This window comes from Colius striatus, chromosome 12, assembly GCF_028858725.1.
Source record: "Colius striatus isolate bColStr4 chromosome 12, bColStr4.1.hap1, whole genome shotgun sequence".
NCBI classification, from domain to species: Eukaryota; Metazoa; Chordata; class Aves; order Coliiformes; family Coliidae; genus Colius; species Colius striatus.
Genome location: NC_084770.1, coordinates 13,889,579 through 13,910,680, shown reverse-complemented (window position 1 = coordinate 13,910,680; position 21,102 = coordinate 13,889,579). Strand labels below are relative to the sequence as shown.

Below are 21,102 nucleotides of genomic sequence, written 5' to 3'. Positions count from 1 at the left end.
AAGAATTTCCTTATTTAGTGACAAATGGGTGTAGATCAGTAACATACTATTCAAGATCACGTTTTGTTTAGACAGGAAAAAAAAGAAGGAAATAGTTATAATAGAGCTGTAAAAGTAATAGAGTTAGAGGAAAGGGAGGGTGAAAAAACCTAAGGACTCAGAGGGGTAACAAAAAAAATAAAAGTGCTGTCAGGCATTTCTGTCTACTTATTTTTCCAAGACACAATAAACAATAAGGATCTATTCTACCTGCTGCTATTAAGACTCTCTATCACCTCCAAAAGTGATGAGCTTCACAAGGAGGCTCAGGATACAGGATTAATTTACTACTTGCACACCAGCTGATGCTTTGTAATCTGAGCCTCTTTAACCCACGACAAGCAAGCATGCTCTTAGTAAGCAAAAGGTAAAATATGAAAGCTAAGAAGATAATTCCAGTGAAAAGAAACATCTTATGATATTTCTTCTCATAGGTGCCTTGGGCAAAGAGCATATGCATGATCTGTTACCATAAGTCAACTTTGGTTTTTGTAACCTGCACCGATTTAAAGAGAAAAACTAATGGTGTTTTCATTTCACAGAACTGCTAGTGAGACCACTAGAACATCATACATATCTTCCTCTACTTGTCTTTTTAAATTTATCACACAAACAATACAATGAAATAAACTGAATCTTACCTGTATGACTCCTGTACAAGAATCCAAGAAAATACATCCCTTTGGCTCCTTTGATATTTTTTCATCTTTATAAAAATTCATAATATAGGAGTTATCTGACAGCTGTGTCAGCTGGAAGTAGCGCTTTTTGAATGACTGAAGTTAGGGGGGGAAAAAAAAGAATGACAAATTTTGTACTGCAAATTAGTTTCACTGATACTTTATTCAGAGGGTTTAAACAACAGGCAATTCCTGACTTCTCCAATCACACTATTTTGGAGACAACTGCAGTATTACTTCACTCTCATTTAAAGCAAGGTAATCAAATCTGAGATATAAAAAGCTAAATAACAATGGCAAACCAGTGTGCCTCTGTGGGGGATATAAATCCAAATGAAAAGAAAGAATATTGCTATCCCCTTACCCGAACAGTAATGCTATTGTTTACAGTGCTGTTGAAATTCCCTTTATAAAGCCATCCAGACTTGTAAACTCCTGCTGCTAATCCTCCACCTCCTCCTCCTCCTCCACCACCTTTTGAAGATGAGTGAGAAGTTGTATCCTGTATGAAAGACATGATTAATATTGCATGGACTTGCTTTTTGAGTAATAAGGCAAAAGAAAACTGTGGTTCATGAATATGTGCTTGATAACAACCATCCCTTCATTCCTTTTATAATAAGATAATATTAATATGCCTGCTGTGCACATGATGACATAAGAGACAAAGCTGTTCTACTAACTTCAGAGTTATTTAAAATATGAAATATTTTATAGGAGATAATGAGCTTCCATTATCATTTTTTATTTGATATTGAAGCAATAAATAACTTTCCCAGGGGAAAAAAAATAACACCAAAACCCAATATACATACTTCATCCTTGTCCACATCTTCATGATCGATTTCAAAGGAATGTGATCGCAGTTTCTCTGGTCTACATTCATTTCTGAGAGGAGAGGAAAAATGTCTTTAATTTTTAAAAAAAATATTTTAAAAAGATAACTCTTATATCTGCTGTTTCAGGGAGGCAGCCCAGCCACCCTGAGCGCTCAGAGCATCTTCAGTACACCTATTACTGTGATCCTATTACCTCTTTTAAAAATCCTTAGTTTCAAAATACAGCTTTTCTTAACCCTCATATATCTTTTTTTTCCCCAACACCTTTACATTGCTACAGTTCTATACATATGATGAAGTACTACTTCTTATTCTCTTCACTGCTCTTTCACCACAAGCAACAAAACCCAAACAATTTCCATTTAAGGCTGTTAAATGAACAAGAATGAACGATTTAACAGCTTTTTCTAACCAAGAAGAACATCAGAACATTCAGCTTAAAGCTTCTACAGTTCTTCAATATTTCAAGATATTTTTTATTCTTCAAGATGATGAGTGCAGCCTTAAAGTAATTTTTTTAAAACACACAGGTGTCCTTTTGATGTAGTGCCATTTAAGATCTTCATATTGTGGACTTAAAAAACAAAACTGAATATGAAACCACAAAGCACTTAGGTCTTGCTTAATTTAAAGCATATAAGTTACTGTACTTAGGCCCAGAGTACTTGGCATAGAATCAAAGAATGGTAGGGTTGGAAGTGACCTTTAGAGATCATCTAGTCCAATCCCTCATGTTGCAGAATTAAACCAGCCAAATACACATGATAAATATTGAAAGATATTTTTAAATTGAGAAGAAATAAATTTTTCTGTACCCTGAGAAATACCAACACTGTCTTCAAATATCTTAACAGTTCAATTTTCCCCTTGGAAATCTTCAATTATCAAACAAAAACCTACGTAAGTTGTTGTGCTAAAAGCCATTAATGATCAGGAAGACTGGCTTTTCCACAACCTACTTTTGTCTATCCAGCCTGAGAATGAGAACAGAGCAACACTACCACCATGTACGGAAGAAAATCTAAACAGAAGCTGAAAAACCACATACACTCCTAAGCTAGTTTCCACTCTCCACTTCATGAACTTCAGCCCACACCAGCACATAATGTTAAATGTCACTAACTTAACAGAAAAAAGAAAGGAAAAAAAAAAAGTAGTAACTTTGACCCTTTTCTTTCTCTATCAATTCACAGACAAGTTACAGATTAGGAAGACTAGAGTAATGACCAGTTCCTAAATATCTCTCTCCACTTCCCCCATTTCAAAGTCAGTGTTCTCCTAATGTGAATACCTCACTGCAACCCGAGTCAGGACTTCAGTAGAGCCAGAAGAAACAAGTGCACACAGAACATAGGAGTGGTTTATCCTCTCTTTTAGTTTGTTCCAGTTTTAGTGTTTATTTAATGTAAATGGCTCATCAATATTTTGAATAAAAGGAACATTTGCAATCCATGGACATCTTTCACATCTGTAAAAGTATAAATATTCAGAATATTTGTGATGGAAATCCATCGCAGATTTTCTATTACAACCAAGGGCAGCCATTAAGAATTCTTATACAAACACTCCCTCCCACTCAAAAGAAAATCAAACCAAAAATCTCAAGCCAAATCCCACCTTTTACAAAAAGTACCATTCGGGCCTTCATGTTTTTAGACAAAAGCCCTACTGGTTTATTAACTATTCAGATCTAAAAGTGCATCACAGTGGTCATGGGGTGATGTGTAGGCAGGCTGAATGATGCTCTCTGGTCCTGCATGGAGAGATAAAAGCAGTGCAGACATTTGCTTGAGGATCTGTACCAGTAACAGGACAAGTAAACCAGCCACTGGAAAAAAAAACCTCGAAAACCTCAACACTAATGCTCTTGATGCTACCTAGGAGGTGAAGAAGTCACCAGGAATCTGCTGGATTAGCAGAGTGCTGACTCCCTACACGCAACACAACACCTCTGCCTCACTCTGCCACATCACTGTCACAGAGAGCCACACAGCCCTTCCACAAGTCTGGGTACAAGGTCAGTTTCTTAGAAAGGAGAAAATCCTGTTCTCTCAATAGAGCTATAAATGAGGTAGAAAAGGACAAACAACTATTGCTTCAGGTGTCAGATCTCACTGATCACTGGTGAAACACTCATCCACTCAGATCTCTGTGTCATTCTCCACAGAAGTTTTTTCCTTCCTTGGATGGGAACCCTTTTGGGTATGCTCCTTATCATTCTCAGACAGGCAGATAGAGTGTGGTAAGGACATGCTCCTGTTTGATATACCCTCTTCTTCTCTGCCTACTGCCTCTCCAGACCCATAATAAGATGCAGCATCTGAAGGGACCAGACCTGAAATAGCTATCAAATGTTCCAGATTTTCTGCAAACAAAAAAAGCTTTGCTAATGACTATTTCTGCTCCCAGACACATTGTCACCACAGCACACGCTAAGCAACCCCTCTTCTTCCTCTCCCTTTCCACTTGCTCAAGAAGCAAGAACACACCAGTAGAAAGCATAAAAAATGGTGTAAAAAGAGGTAGTGAGAGCTCACAGAGAGGAATTTCAGGAGTAGAAAGACCTGAGAAAAATCTCAAAGGAGGAACACTCTCAGAGAAAAACTAAAGCAATTGCTAAACGCTTTGGTCATGTTATTGAGCACATGTCACTAAGCTCTTCCCTGGTGTCATAGCACTACTTCAATGGAACTGCACCACAGACATGTTGAGTCCCCACTGCCTGCCCCAGATGGTTGCCACCACATTGCAGCTGCTTCCCAGTTAGAAAGGGTCAGTGTTCAGAAAGAATAACTTCAACATCTGATAAAGATCTGCTACACCACGCAGCTGTTACTTGACATGTCGTTTGACTGTGTGAAACAGCACAGCATGGCCTCACGTACAAATAAGTATCAAGTCCTTCAGCCCTGCTGAAGGCTGCTGAGTCCCACTTGATGTGGTTCTAAATGGGAAAGCCCATGGGAAGGTTCAGCACACCTGCAGTGAATGGAAGTACTTCAGTCACAGCTAGATCTGGTATTTTAAATGATATTCCTTCCTCATGATGCAAAGGTAAAAGCTTAACACTCACCAGTCTTCCCTGATAAAATGATTTCCTATGAAGGAATTGATACAACAACATGCTCAGATTTCTAGTAGTGTGACAGTAGTTTGGCATAAATTAAACAAATAACTGTGGAAACAGAGCATCCAGATCTATGAAGAGTGAGACACAATACTACAGCAAGGACATATCAGGCCACTTTATTTTTAAGGAGGAGAGTTAGCCTACACATTGAACTTTGTAACATGCATGTGTAAATTGAAGTCCATTGATGCTGAAGAGGCTGCAAATAGTATGAAATAAGGTAGATGCCAAAACAAGTCCGTTTAAGGTGTGTTCAGCTCAAAAGCCACACCAACTTTCAGCAGACACTCCTGCTATAACTTTCCTTCTGAAACACCAGCCAGTGCCTCATCCAAACCATGCTTGACTGCTACGTTGTGATACAAGGTAAAAGAAGACCTGTTTTGCTTTAATTCTCTATGCAAAGGGGAAAAAAAGTAAGATGTGAGACATCATAATGTCCCTGGAGCATGAACTCCTGAAAGTAAATCATATTAAGCACCATACTAAAATAATCTTCACAGAAGAGGATGTATGTAATCAGCTAAAATGTATTTTTGTGCAGTAACTATGTCTGTCTAATGCATAATTCATAAGAATGAAGATGCTTAAGGTTAAATGGAAAATTGCTGTGCTGCAAACATTTTTCTTGAGCACTAAATGTATTAATCTTCTAAAACAATCAGTACGTTGGGTACTTAAGAAAAAGTATGTTTTATCATCTCTGATTAGTAGAACTGCTCTAAATGGCTTTTTGTACTACTACATTCGGTGTTCATAGAAGTACCAACATACAAGCGCAAAACTCTCTGAACACAGCATTTAAAGGGACCATAAGAATCAGTTTACCAGTTCCTGCAACAATATACTCAGTTAGTAGTAGTTTCCATTCAGCCCAAGCCTGGAACACCCATTCCTGTGTTATGTGCATGTAACAACCTTTTACATCCAGCACCATTTCATGCCTCATATTCCAGGAAAGGAGGCTGTAACACAGTTCGTTTGGTTTGGTTTCATTAACTACTCCCCAAGTCAGTCCTCAGGGCACATGATATAAATCTGCCAGAAAAAAGGAGTATGAGTAGAAACCCTCACATGAAGGAATGAGTACCAAATTCTTAATTTCTTTCCACTCAAGGAACTTGTTCCTTCTCCTCCCAGCATAGATATTAACACACTGCCTCGAAGCAGAGAAGGGATGCCCACTTACCCAGAGACCTGCACACTCCTGCATCCTTGTATCCCCAGTGCTGCACACATTGCACTCTGTTCTTCTGTACAGTGCAGCTATAAAGCACTAAGTGAAATCCTACTCCTCTGTTACACAGGGTAACTACAAGGAGAATTAATCCCAGTTAAAGGTGAGTGACTTTTATGTATTATTAAAGAAAAGGGAAAACCAGCTTTCCTGTATCAACTGTGCTTTGAATATGCAAATACACTGCTAAGGGTTTGAATCAGCACTAATAGAGTTTGTTGATGCTAGTGAATTCTGCAGAGTCTTGAACTTTTGCTAAAGGATCTTTTCTTCCCCCTTTTAAAAATGCAAAGCACTATAAATACAGTGAACCAAGCAGAGCACATAAGACAAAGTGCAAATATGGACAAAGCTCAGCAAAATGACACAAAGCTAATAGGAAGAAAATACAGAAAAGAAGAACTTATGCTAGATCTTACTGTGGTAAGTGTCGAAAGTCTTCTGAATACTGCTCATATTTGTAGTTCACAACATGCCACTGGGAACTGTAGTATTTACAAGCCTAAAGGGAAAAAAACACAAACATCAACAATAGAATTGCTACAACTGTTTAGACTCAAATAGGCTAGAGAACTAAGAAACATCTGAGGGAGTCCTTTGTACTAGAAAACATTTTCTTCTCCTTTATAGCTAGGTGCACAGTTCTTAAAGTCAGAGTCATATGTTTCCACATTTTGAAGAACAATTTCCCTTTTAAATCAAATGCACTGAATCATACAAGATGGAGGAGGGGAATGACAGCAATTTAACACGCTTTACTGTTTCTCATCTACTCTGTAGGGAGCATTATTAAATTATATTGCTACTGCCTCACGAGACACTACCTAGTTTAAGTCTGACTTTCTCCATGGACATTAATTATATACTTTTTATCTGCACTCTGTTTTGCTAACTAAGCCTTCCATTGTAAAATACATTTTCCCTATTCCTTTTATTCACCCTGGTTGCAGCACAAGCCCTCTACTTGTTCTTCCTGTAAGGACTGATCTTTAACCTCTTACCAACATTCAGGAGTCTATTAATAGGCTCATCATTTCCCAACAGAGTCTGATTTTCCCTTCCACACTGAATTTGTGCAGTCATCTCATCCTCTCCTTGAAGTTTTTATTTTCTAAAAAAACCTTCTTATTGGTTTTACTCTAATATTTTGAAATTGTTCTTAATATATTAATCTCCTTTAAACAAGGGAACCAGACATGGACAAAGACTATATGGAAGGGCTTTGCTATGCTGTCAAATAGAGCAATAACTGTGTGGTTTACTTGATGTACAACTTCTTTCAAAGTTAATACAATTAAACACAACATGACATTTTTAAAGGCAACGAGATGCATGAAGTGCATGAAATATGTACAGTTATTGATAAGGTACACATCTGCTACAAGGTAAGTGACACACTGCCAGAATTTCCAGTGATTTTTGCTACAGAGTGTAAAAGGCAGCTGATATCTGTACAGTATGCTGAAGAACTTACCCCAGTATTCTTCTCTCCTCACACTCCATTTGAACATTTGCTCTAGCTCATGTAAGATGGACAGAAAGAAAGAGAGGGATCAAGCCTAAAAACCTAACAGTAGAAGTTGGTGTCCAATACCATAAGAAAAAGAAGGCACTTCAGGAAGGAAAATAGTGGAAACCTACGGCAAAGAAAGATGTAGCAAAATTGAAAGGAATCTCAAGTGGGAAGAGGAAAGAGTCTCACAGAAAGGTACAGGAAGGATGATACTCCAGGAGACAAAGAGAGCAGAATAAAGGATAGATCAAGGATATTTAAAACTTAAAACCTAAAACCTAAGCAGAGAAAGTGGAAGAAAACAGAGGGAATGGGGTAAGTTAGTACTCCTCTGACCAGGAGTATCCTCTCTCTTCCCTGCCAGCCTATTCTGAAGCTCTCATGGAAGTCAGTAGTAGCTTGCACAGTAGTCTCTGCCTCAGAGAGAAAGAGAGGGGATTATCAGACTGATGAAGCCAAAACTGAGATGGGCTGAAAACTTAAAGGAAGTGCTTTCTAAATTAGTCATCACTGTCTTAACAAATCTCCTTTTTAAATCTTGTGTAAAATATGCAGAGTATGTAGCTACAAATTAATTTAGGAAGTCATCTTTGGTGTGGTCATAAGTCTTCTGTGTCTGCTTTATTTGTATGGGACAAGTGGCAAGGAAATGGATGCACATTTATAGGCGTCTCTCCCCTACCCTGACAGTCAACTGAGTGGTTGAGCACAATCAAAGGCAGTTTGAAGGAAACACATTCCATATGGATCTAGCATTCACTTTCTGGTCTGACATAAACCCTCAACTTACAGAATGCAGAATAAACTGTGACTGCTAGACAATATAAAATAACCACATGTACAAAAGTCAACCCTGACAGCCATGTTCCTACACTACTCCAACATTGTTTGCACTTAGCATAGAGAAAAAAACCCAAACAACCACCACCAAACTGGGAGGACTGGCTGATTCCCCAGAAGGCTGTGCTGCCATTCAGCGGGATTTCAACCAGCTTGAGAGTTGGGAAGAGAGGAACTTCATGAGGTTCACCAAGGGCAACTGCAGAGTCCTGCATCTGTGGAGAAAAAACCTCATGCACCAGTACAAGCTGGGGATTTACCTGCTGGAGAGCGGCTCTGCAGAGAAAGACCTGGGAGTCCTGATTGATAATAAACTAAACATGAGCCAGCAATGTCCAAGAAGGCCAATGGCATCCTGGGATGCATCAAGAAGAGTGTGGCCAGCAGGTCAAGCAAGGTTCTGCTTCCCCTCTCCTCTGTCCTGGTGAAGCTTCATCTGGAGTACTGTGTCCAGTTCTGGGCTCCCCAGCTCAAGAGGGACAGGGAACTTCTGGAGAGGGTCCAATGCAGTGTCATCAAGATGATCAGGGGACTGGAGCATCTTCCTTATGAGGAAAGACTGTGGGAACTGGGGCTGTTTAGTCTGGAGGAGACTGAGGGGGGATTTTATTAATATTTACAAATATCTAAATGGTGGGTGTCAGGAGGTCGGGACATAATTTTTTTTTTCTATTTTATCTGGCAACTGGACAAGGGGTGATGGAATGAAGCTGGAACACAAAAAGTTCCATTTAAACATAAGAAAAAACTATTTTACTATTGAGGTGAGGTAGCCCTGGCACAGGCTGCCCGGGGAGGGTGTGGAGTCTCCATCCTTGGAGGTCTCCAAGACCCATCTGGACATGTTCCTGTGTGACCTGATCTAGATGGACCTGCTTTTGCAGGGGGCTTGGGCTAGATGATCTCTAAAGGTCCTTTCCAATCCCACCATTCTGTGATTCTATGAAATAACCTTTTTTTTTTTGGTGAAACTTCATAAAATTACTTAGTCACTCCTGCATTTGTGTGATCTAAGTTTCAGTTAAAATTATCTGATAGTCACCTGGACTACAAAAATACTCTTGTAAGAGCACATATACTCTGTTCTATATTACTCAATGAAAAGCTCATTCATTGAATGTTGGGAGAACAAGCACAGACCCCCCAATTCACCCTTCATTCACTTTCTACTTGGCAAACATAAACCAACTGAATCTTCTACAAAAGCACAACTTCTTCCCTGTGGTACTTTCATTACTAAGTATTCTACTAAACAGATGTGATGAAAACCACAGAGAATTGTCAATGCAAGCTTTATTGCTAACATTATAGGATGATGTGTTCAAAAAAGCCAGTTGTGAATAATATATAGAGCAAGTCACAGTATTTTAGCTTATAACTATAAAGGTTTATTGTTCTCCAAGAAAAAGCTAATCAAAAGAAAAAAAAATCAAAGGGGACAAGCAGCACATTCAAGTATCATTCAGTAAATTCACAAAAGGCAAGCTAATTCAGTGCAACAGCTAGCACTATTCTTGAACTAGGTTGTTGCAGCTATCCATTGTAAACTAGGTCTAGTTTAAATAATTACAAAATCACAGCATTTCCTCTTCAGAGTATCCCAACTGAAAATCAGCTGCTTCTGCTGACTGTATTGACTTCTAATATTTTTGTTTCTTTTTTTTTAATTAGAAATTGAATTTTAGCAATTAGGAAAAATACCTGTGAACACGATTTGAGCAGCAAGAAAAAACCTTTCTAGAGGCTGACATTTATTGAAGAAACCAGAGCTGGATTCTACTGTTCCTGGCAAAGAGCAGAGGCACCAGTGCAGGGGCTGTTGAGCTCAAGTGGATTGTGGGGGAGGAAAAATATAGGCAGAGAAATGGAAGCTTTGGGCTGTGGGAGGATTGGCACAGATTTGTATGAACTTTCCTACTGCACTGTTGACCAGGCAGGCTGCACAGCCCATTCCCAAGGGCCCTATCAAATTCAGGTCATTTTTTTTTCTCTTGTTGCCCAGCTGGCCTAATTTTTCCTTAGAGAGACAGACAATCCTGCAAGTTTTTTTCCATCTGTAACTTCTTAGCACTGGCTCTGGTGATGACAGCATGCTGGCTACCACAGTGAAGGAGGCACTTAAAGATTTACCCTGTAATTCAAATGAACCTTTTTGATTAAGAAAAAAAGAAAAAGAAAATGGGAAGTGAGAGAACACAAATGAAGGAAACACCTTAAAACACTTAAAAGCAATTGCCCTGCTCATATTCTCTTTAAGATAGTACTTGGTGTATGGTCTTCATGCATACAGATGTACATATGATAAAAGTCAGTATTGTAACAACTGTGCTTCTTGTAGAGAAACTGCATGCACAGAGCAATCCTGCCTCACCCTTGAAGAGTGTGTAATTCTCAGCTGGAAAACAGGAGATGTTGAATAGGGAAGGGCAAGTGCATGGAAGAGATTGGAAACAGAAAACAAAGCCCTTCAGAGCTGGATGTGGCCATAGTGCAAAAGGTGAAGCTGCAGAGATGGCTCAGTGCTCTGTTCCGTGCCTAGAGACATGCATGGCACTCCTCCTAAGTGCTTCTCGACCCCTTTTCCATCCTGTGACCTCTCCTACAACAACCAAAAGCAGGGACTGGGGAAGGCAGAAAGCAGTGCAATTGTCCTGGCTTGAAATTGAGCCCTCCACCCCAGGCCTACCACTGCTCCCTTATGTCTGCAACAAGCACGGCAGCATCACAAACAGCTGCTAGTAACCTGGACCGTCATTCTGGGACTTCAATGCTGTTCCCAAATTAACACAGCTCACAGTCTAGTAAAATGCAGTGATGTAGCAGTGTCACAAAACAAAACACCGAAGCACACTATTAGCTTAAATTATTAAACATTTAACAAAATTGTTTACCTCTTGTACTGTCTTTCAACAACATTTGTCACTGTCCTGACTTTCCAACTCTTTAAAGCACTGAAAGCACTTAGATTTTGAAGTTGGAGAAATTTACACTGTGATGAGCAATAATAAATCTTTCTTTGTGACATTTATCAAACAGGAATTCCCGTTTTAGTCTGGCTTTGAAATACATAAGAGCAATGCAGATTAAGCTGTAAATAAAAAAGCTTCAGAAAGCAGCTGTGTGAACACACAACCATTTTTCAGTAGTTATACAGAAGGCTGTGGCTCTTTTACCATTGTGATTAATAAAAATCATGTTTAATAATTACTTACAGATCCTGTAGACACAACCTGCAAAAATCACAGAATCACAAAATGGTAGGGGTTGGAAGGGATCTCTAAAGATCGCCTCATCCAACCCTCCTGCTCAAGCAGGTCCATCCAGATCTCAAATAAAAAGCCCCCCAGATGAACAGCAAGGGGTCCAAAATCTCAATACAAGTGACAACTCCAACTTTTGTATCTAGAAAATCTACACAGGAAAGTTAAAAGGCATCCACAGGAATACTGTACTATAGCAGACACAATGAACTCCATCACCCAAGCATACCTTTCACAGTCACAGTACATGTGCAACAAGTTGCTTTGTCCTCTTTCTGCCTCTACACAGCTCCCACCACACCCCTCCTCAGCCATAGGCCAGTCCCTCTTCAAACATGTTTCTCCAAAACACACCCAAGTAGCACCTATCATTTCTGGATGACCATCTAGCTTAAACTCATTTAAGAAAATATTGACAGATAAGATTTATTTACTTTCTGAGGATTTTTTCTGTGTTTTTTTTTTCCCCCATATACACCTAAACTTCCACTCATATAGTTGCAGGCACATAACACTGTGGGTGTGTATCTGCATGCATGCTTTCTGAAGATGCTGACTTGATACGAATACATATGGGATTAAGTATGTTGCAATTAGAGGGTTTAAGTTCTCCAATCTAAACATAACTTTGAATTCCACTGTCCCCTTATATTTCTGAATGTGGGAAAAATCCCCAGGGTTGCCATTTGATCTGCATATTCATAAATAGTTGGGAAAGGTGATATTGGGAATGTTCTTACTGTCTAAAAGGAAAATTTATTTGTTTCTTGTGGAGTGAACATTTCTATTTGCAAAAATTATGGACCACAAGGACAATGCAGACAGGTATATAGAGCAGACTCTGTGAGGAGTGAGAAAATTAAAGGAAACAGGATGGCACAGTACAATATTCAAGGAAGCCAGGAATACTTACAAAATATAAACACTGAAGACAATTTAATTCTGGCTTTAAGTTTCTGGAAACTTCGCTTTTCTTGGAACCTAACTTGAGTACTCAAGCTCCTTCTGCCTGAGAAAAGTTAAGGTGGAAAAATCCACGAGGAAAATACCCTAGAGATGACTACAGGTTTAGGAATGATTGATTCACAAAGTATTACCATTAGAATATACCTAATAATTAGTTTATTAGTTAATAATAAAATGTAAAATATTTATTCTCTTTGCATGCTACAGAAAACAATTGTCAATGGATGATTATTTATTCAAGTGGCCTTAATTTTATTTCTTTAAATTTTTATTGTACAGTTTCAGCAGAAACCCATTACCATAATATCTAACCAACAGCAATAGTGAAAGTTTTTGGTTACTGAGGGATCTAAAAGCAGTATTAAGATCACTGAATTATACAACTAGAGGCACAAACATTCCACTACAGGTGGGCACCATCAAATGCTGTCCATACTGAAAAGATAAGGAAAAACTATTTTACTGTTGAGGTGAGGGAGCCCTGGCACAGGCTGCCCAGGGAGGGTGTGGAGTCTCTTTCTCTGGAGGTTTTCAAAACCTGCCTGGATACGTTCCTGTGTGACCTGATCTAGGTGGACCTGCTTTAGCATGGAGGTTGAACTAGATGATCTCTAAAGGTCCCTTCCAATCCCTTCCATTCTATGATTTGCTCAGCAACATCAACCTCATCTTTCTTCATCTGGCTTGTCAGCTCTTTTGCATCTATAAACTGATATTGCACAGGCAATTGAGTCATCCTGGAATGCCTCTAAGTACTGATTATGGTTGCTTGACCAAAGGGAATCTGATCAAATCCCCAAACTGTCATATGTAAGGATTTTTGTAGGGCAAGGGGAAAAAACCTGATCCTTAAAGGATTCTAGCAAAGAGCTAGAGGTAGATGTAAAGCCTTCCTATTGTCACCAGTAGGAAACAAACACACAAGAAGAGGCAGTCAGGGTTTTAAAGCATTATCACAGACTTGTGACAACACTTTTAAATGACCCAGCAGTACCTTATAGACAAGAACATTTAAATATCATCAAATGATAAAAGAATGAGGCAGGAGACCATGGATCTGAGTTCTTGAAATAGTTTAAGTATCATGTGCTCATACTGTATCATATGAAGACAATAAGTTTCACCTTTGACAGCAGATCCTTCATTTGTAGTTAACTGTATTGCTCTGTGTCATAACTTGCAAAACTACTGAGGGTAATATATACTGATGGTCAGAGGTAGCCCTTACCATTTATAAGTAACATCAAAATGGCCTCAGGGACATGAAGCTCTACATTACTTTTGTACAGCTTCCCCAACAGTCTGATCAAGAATTGGGCATTTGATCCTGGGTTGTATAAAGTCCAGTTGATTAACAGATAGTCAAGTATATACAAGATGGATGCTTTAACGATTCATGATATCACTGTATATTTGAAGAAAGAGAAGATGCCTTCATGGAGTCCAGTGTTGGCTTTTTCACAGTTCCAAAAAAGAAGTGAAAGTCACAAACTCCACTCCTGAACATCTACCCAGAAGTGCTGAACACCAGCCTAGAACACAACAGACTGCTTCGGGATCAGTACGGTTTGCTGAAGTGGATGACAATCGCAGATCTTCACAGCACCCCATGCTTAGTTTTAGTGAATTCTGGACTAGAAACCATACTCTTCCTGAAGCTTAGTTTATTTTATATGTAACTTTTGGCTTTGTGGTAAAGTGGAACATATGTATTATTACTTTAAAAGAGTGTCGTAACCTGCTACTATTCAATATACAGGCTTAATTCTGTAGTACTGTTTGTTTTCCACTGCTTTGCTCATCTCTCCGTCTGCTTGGCTCACTGGTATTACAGACAAAGCAAATAGATGTGCTCAATATGTATTTTACCAGGTTCCCATTAGCATCCCCTTGGAGTACTCAGCTGTAATGATTCCCAGACACTGTGTACTATGTTCCATTTTTAGACCCACCACTTTCTCTGTTAAGCCATAAGCACAGTGCTGGCCTTGCAGCTTGTGGAACCTTAAAATAAAAAGCAGATCCCTAAGTGCTGAAAGGGCAGCAAAGCTTCTGGGAAGGTAGAAAATTCCACAAGCTATGTTATCTTTTAACCCTACTGTCAGATTAAGAAAGATGGTAAAGCTCAGGCAATTTAAACTGGCAGTAAGCTGTTATTGCTCTTTCTAGACCTGTTGGAGAGATATATGGCCAGCCTATAAAATGTCACGTTGCATACAATTCAACAGCTACATTTCCACCTATTCTTGGATTTTATTTTTTCTAATCTTAGTGTTTGTCTGCAGCTGACTTTCCCTCCAAAAATTAACATGTGATATAGTGCATATGAATTAACCCACAGTCATTCAAACGGGTGGGTGTCAGGAGGTTGGGACATCCCTTTTTTCTATAGTAGCTAGCAACAGAACAAGGGGTAATGGGATGAAGCTGGAACACAAAAAGTTCCACTTAAACATAAGAAAAAACTATTTCACTGTGAGGTGAGGGAGCCCTGGCACAGGCTGCCCAGAGGGGTTGTGGAGTCTCCTTCCTTGGAGGTCTTCAAGACGCGCCTGTACACGTTCCTATGTGACCTGATCTAGGTGAACCTGCTTCTGCAGCGGGGGTGGAGTAGATGATCTCTAAAGGTCCCTTCCAACCCCTACCATTCTATGATTCTATGAAACCAAGAAGCCAGGTATGAAAAATCCCAATCTGTGAAAAAAAAGGTCAGAGAACCGACACATTACAGTTTAATTGGAATTAAATCCCTTAAAGAAGCTAGCTGAAAATTTGGTTTAATAACTCTATTTTGTTAATGCAAATGAGCACCTATACCTTACATCTCTAGTGAAAGATGCTAAAGGTTCATCTAAACCAAATTCCATTGAGCAGTGCAGCCAGCACCTCCAATGTTCTTCAAAGTGATAAAAACAGGGACAATCTAAAATCTCTCTGAGGTAGCAGGAAGAACAACCTCTTCTTACAATCTGAGATCAGGTATGCAACAGTACAATTTTTTTAAAAGCTAGAACAATTACTCACTCCTGATGGGGCTCTAACTGCCATGGAAAATCATTGCTTGACTTTTTACTATGAAGGTAAAATAGACTCTAAATAAATACAAACACCTGAACAAACTTCACAATACAACTACTCCTCAGATAGCTATCCAAATAAGACAAATATCTTGCAGTAAGTCTAACAGTCTAAAGCCACTGTCAGTTATCTTTTTTTGAAAGATACCAATATTTTCTACGTGCATTCAGATCACCAATGATTAGCACTGCTGTAAAAATACCAACATCAATATCAGTGGACTAGTAGGGATGTGGAAGGCAGTTGGAAAACAATAGAATGAGAGGCTGGTTCAGTGCATTTGCACTTTTTCTATATAGACACATCTCAGAATAGGCCCAATATGCTGTTAACCCTCCCCCTGTTCATTAGAATTATAGCAAGCCTCCCCTAAGCCTTTGTTGTTATTTAAAATTAAGATACACACGATATTTACCTCTTTGACAAATAAGTTTTCTGCTTTTTCTTCTGCATCTTCAGGCACAGAGGGATACAGCGTCCTGATTTCCAGTGAAATTGTGCCTGTCTGACAAGGAACGAAAGAAAGGCAAATTAGTCAGTGTGACAGAACAGCAGTTTTGTCTCACAAAGAGGTTAAGAACCTTATTATTATGGCTTGCTTTTTTCAATTTGTCTTGCAGCCAATACACATTCATACCAAAAGCTACAACCCAGCTCCTCTCCACACATGCTATTCAATACCAGCAGCTAAGACACTAATTACAGGCAAGAGCAGTGGTCGAAAAGATTCTGGGAACAAAATTGTTCCAAACAAATTTGTCTCTGAGGTTTCTGATAAAAAAAAGTTATCAAGTCTTCCTTGTATCCTTTTATCCTCACTCAGAAACATATGCCAAATCCAACTTGCTTCCTCCAATTTCCTTCTGTATCTCATGCCTTTTCTGGAAGGAATGTGGAAATGGAACTAAAATCTTTGACTCTCTTGGGAAGAGAAAAGAGAAGGCAGAGAGTCCTCCCATAATGCTGTAAAATGACTACCACAGAACAGTTCGTTGGTCAGAAAGCAAGTGGAACCAAGCAATGGCTTCTCAGTGGGGCCTCTCCATTCATGGGTGCAGACAGCAGAGCAAGATTGACGTGAGGCTAATGATGCTTCCTGCAACCTCCTTTGAGACTCAACAAGCTGCAAAAATTAAGTCCTTTTTTTTGCTGTTGTTGAAAGCAGTTCATGACTGAGCTGGCTTGTCAGACCTCACAGCAGGAAACCACAAAAATAAATGGATCTCCAGAAGATCTCGACAAGGTGCCAAGCTTTCCTTAGTTCCTACCAGGCCAAAGAGGCCAAGGCCACCAGCAGTGCTCTGGGTGACCCAGGGCCTCCATGCTGAGGTCAGGCAAGGCAACCACTTTGCAAAAGTCACACCAGAAGAAGCTTTGGGGTATTTTGAGTTAACCCACAGCTCTGTCCCACTCCTTTTCTCTGCCATAAGACAGGAAAAAACCCAAAACCAAGCCCCAGCAGACCAGATTATGCTGTTAGTTACAAAGGTGTAACTTCACCACTCAAGATAACGAAGTCCTGAACCCAAGATGAATTTGATCTCCCAGGTTCATTTTGTCTTCCATTACAGAAAAGAACATGATGTCTGGAGAGAGGCCCATGGCAGGTGACCAGTTTAGTATGAAGAACCACTACTTGATAATACCATGAAGCAGCCTGTAGTATCAAGTGTTCCCCTGGAGGATGTTCCTCAAACCCCAGACTCAGACTAATAAGTGATGCTTATTCTGTACAATTTGAAGCACTCAGACTCTACATGGCAATTGCCTGGATATTGGCAATTGCAATTTTCCTTACAGCTTACACAGACCTCTCTGATTGTCCCCATAACTTTCCACATGAATAATTATGAAAGACATCTATCACTTAGGCAGATGCAAACGTCACGGGATTCCCCAGACTTTTTCTGTTTCATCTGGATACTTCAGGATATGACATGATTTAAAACACTTTGGCTCCCTAAAATAACAATGGTGCCTGTTAGATATCACAAAGTAAGAAAACCCAAAACAAATCTAAACAGCTCTGAGAAGCTAAGTGCAGTTTCCTAAATGTGGGTTCTTGGGCTTTAACCAGCTATAGTACCAAAGCCCACATGCAGTGGAGATTTACACAATCATTTAGTCTATGAGTGAGAGAGATAGCAGATAGAGAAGTCTGAATTTTCATGCCACATTTAGTAACAGTGAAGATGTCTGAATCCTTGGTTGTTTAGGGACTTCAGAGAGTACCCACAGTCTCTGCAACGTGCTTCATTAATTTTATTTCACACATATATAACATGTTAAGTCCCCCTTTTTAAGTGGTCCTGAAAAGATGCAATCCCCAAGCACAGCTGAAAACTCATGGGTGCCCCTGAAGTCCATCCTGTGGAGCTCTTCCCAGGGCAGCGGCAGCCACAAAGCATGCACACTGTCCTTACATGATATCACCACTGCTGAAGATCAGTTGCTGTTTCCAGACTAAGGATGCCACAAAAGAGCCAAGATGTGTCATGCACTCTATACTTGCACTGAACATGTCAGGATGGTGACTAAGCTACAAGAGAGACCAATGACCTCTTCTGCTTGCCTATAACAAAACTTATCTGCCTTATCTGTATGTATTACACATAAGATAGTTTCCAGTATTTTTTTTTTTAGTTAAGACATGTAGCAAGTAAATTTTTTTACCTAATACAATGTTTCTTGCCAATTCATAGCAACACATTGACCAAAAGAGCTAACTTGCCTTAATGGGGTCATTATGCCTCCCTTCCCTTATACAGACTGTAGCTGAACAAGACATGTAACTCAGCCTGTGATACACTCCTTCACTTTCCTTCTCAAGAAGATTGCACTTGAAAGGAAGAAACATTGCCATGTAGAACAGAGAAAGTAGGTAACATTGCATTTGTGGCACTTGTAGACATTGCCAAAAAATATTACACGTTTATTCACATAGAATGGGGACATAGAAAATCTTGTGTATTGTTATGCTTAAACTTGTTTTAAAACTACAAAGTACTTCCCTTCTGAGAATTAGTTTTGTTCAACCGCTTCGCTGCAAAAGCCTTGCCACAAAAAACACTTCCTGTTCGTAGCTGATTACTGCCAAAGTTCTATGCTCTTAAAGGTTGATCAGGCATGGCAGGTATTCACCAAAACCTTTTTATTTCAGAAAAAAACCCCTTAAATTTCAAAACCAGACTAAGTGCTTCTGAAAGAGTCATAAAAAAAGGGAAATGTTTTATTTATAGAGTTCAGCTCTGAATGCAGACTAATTTTCTAATGTTTAGTCAATCATCACAATTGTCAGTTCAAATCAGAGGCCAACTACCTTCTCATTTGTGCATGCAAACTGTGATAATCAAATGATGCAGGTATGAGCCTAAAATATTAAATGTCATAATTCTTCTAAATCATATTTTAATCTATTTTATATAAATATCCTATATTCAACAATGATTTCTGGCATTCAGACAGGCTGTCTCATTTGCATGAACTGTCAGCCCCAGGTGTTTGATTAGTTATAATGTGCAATTTAATTATGCACTCTCTTGCTACATCCACTTTCTACAGTGAAAGCCACAAGTTAATATTGCTCCTTACCAACAACTGATTAGGAAGAATGTTTTCAGACAGTGTCTACTTCCCATTGATATGGCGAGTTTAGTACTTGAAAATGGAGTTCAAACTCCATTAGCCATTTCAAACATTTTCAGTCTAAATCTATTCTAATAGCTTTTAGTCTGAAAGCATGTTACTGGTGGTTAAATCTTTAGACGGATGCATCAAAAATGATTATATTTACTTCCTGAAAAGGCAGCTCTTCTAAGAGAGCTAACCGCACACAGGCAGAAGCGTTTCTGTATGTTACTGCTTAGATTCAATCTCTCTAAAGAAAAGCTGCTCAGCCCTACTTTAATCCAAGTAAATAGATTTACTTAACATTATCAAAATCTGCCATGAGTTAGTCCATCAAACTAAAAAGCAGGAGGAAATGCAGCTTCCCTGGACAAATATCACCAATGCAGATGCTGGTGCTATATGAGGCTCCCAACAGGCTGCTGGCCCAGCACAGACCTCAATGAGGAGGTATGTGTGTGGGGACAGAGAGCAAGCAGACAACACATGTACAGGACAGACTTTGCACCATCATTCCCTGAATCATGTTCAGTGTGAGACGCTATGCTTTGCCCACCCAGTATTTGCTCTGCTGACTGTATTAGCTCTCTCTATTTAAATAGTTGGAGTGTATCCTCTCACTGTCCCAGCTGATGTGAACTTGTATGTCAAGGATACCCATATCCCATTAGGCATGAGACTACTGGACTCGATTTCTGCTCTTCCAAGGATAAGCACTTACTGCTTGTCACATGGGAAAGTGGGAGATAATTCATGTGCTATTGAAAATAACTCATGATCTCACCACTCTAACCCTACTGATCTCAGAAATAACAATCAGGTTTACAGGGTTATTTCCAAGGAAGCCCTAAGTCCTGTGCTTAGAGCTGCCTCTATGGCCCACATGACCTGTTTCAAGTGAAGACGTGTTCTTGTTGCCTGCTCTTGCCCTCTCCCTCTAAAGATGCATCTGGTTCTATTGTGAACTTGTGTAACCAAACAAACAACTTCTGTCTCTCTAAATAGCACAGGTTTCACAACCTGAAAAACAGGGAGATTTTGGCTTTTCCTTCTTCAGAGCTAAAAAAAGAAGCCTGGAAATAGTCATACCAGCAGTGACGGAGATATCAGTGCTGCATGACTCAGTCCCTCTTCTAAGATCTCTGTGATACTTGAAGGGCACCTGGATGGGCTTTCAAAAGCCCAGAAGAGCCAGGAGCGCATGTCAGACTGAACTTTAACAGGTTTTGCATTACACAGGTAAGATTCGCCATCTTAGACCTGTCCTAAATTTCTGCAATGAAGTATTACTTCTACTGCAGGTTCTAATTCAGCCATATTTATACAGTTAGTTTAAGAAAGTCTGAGTTCCACTTTTCAAATAGAGGTTTTAAAAATAGTACATGGGAAGAGAAGGAGGAACAAATGTTCATGGACCCAGACAGTTGAACATACTTTTATACCATTTCAAATTGAAGTACCTATTGAATACTTTCAGCTACCTTTTTTTTAATGATTAACTTATAGTCATCAATATATTGCTAACATTATGTAGTTACTGCACCTCTACACAAGCCAAGGTATTAGCACAACAGTGCTCAGCCTGTCGCTACTAAGGGAAGGCATCAGGGACTCTACGCAAGACCTAAGAAAAGATGTAAAAAAAAAGGGTTCAGTGAATTTTCTAAGGATGGTGACACTAAGAAAGGATGAAAAAACACTTATGAAAGGATACAGCAAACATTTTGCTTGGATACATGAAGGCACTTATGAGCAGAAGTGCAAATGTACGACAGGAAATCCGTGAAAGACTAGGATGGGAATGGTTAAAGGTGAGAGGGAGACCAATCTGAGTGAATGTTTGTTTCATGGCCTTCTTTCTGGTAAACATGTAGGAGAAAAGTGAGAAATAGG

The 21,102-nt window shown here is 39.4% G+C and overlaps 1 protein-coding gene across 7 annotated transcripts in view; it reads right to left on the bottom strand.

Annotated features, from left to right (window-relative positions):
- Nucleotides 1–21,102, bottom strand: part of DOCK10 (dedicator of cytokinesis 10) — a 156,687-nt gene that overhangs the window by 73,270 nt on the left and 62,315 nt on the right. For all 7 annotated transcript variants that reach the window (XM_062005368.1, XM_062005369.1, XM_062005364.1 and 4 more), the window contains exons 3-7: nt 15,998–16,087; nt 6,345–6,427; nt 1,535–1,607; nt 1,084–1,221; nt 681–815 (exon numbers count right to left, since the gene is read on the bottom strand). In XM_062005368.1, coding sequence (XP_061861352.1) covers nt 681–815; nt 1,084–1,221; nt 1,535–1,607; nt 6,345–6,427; nt 15,998–16,087 — 519 coding nt within the window. The remainder of the gene's footprint in view (nt 1–680; nt 816–1,083; nt 1,222–1,534; nt 1,608–6,344; nt 6,428–15,997; nt 16,088–21,102) is intronic.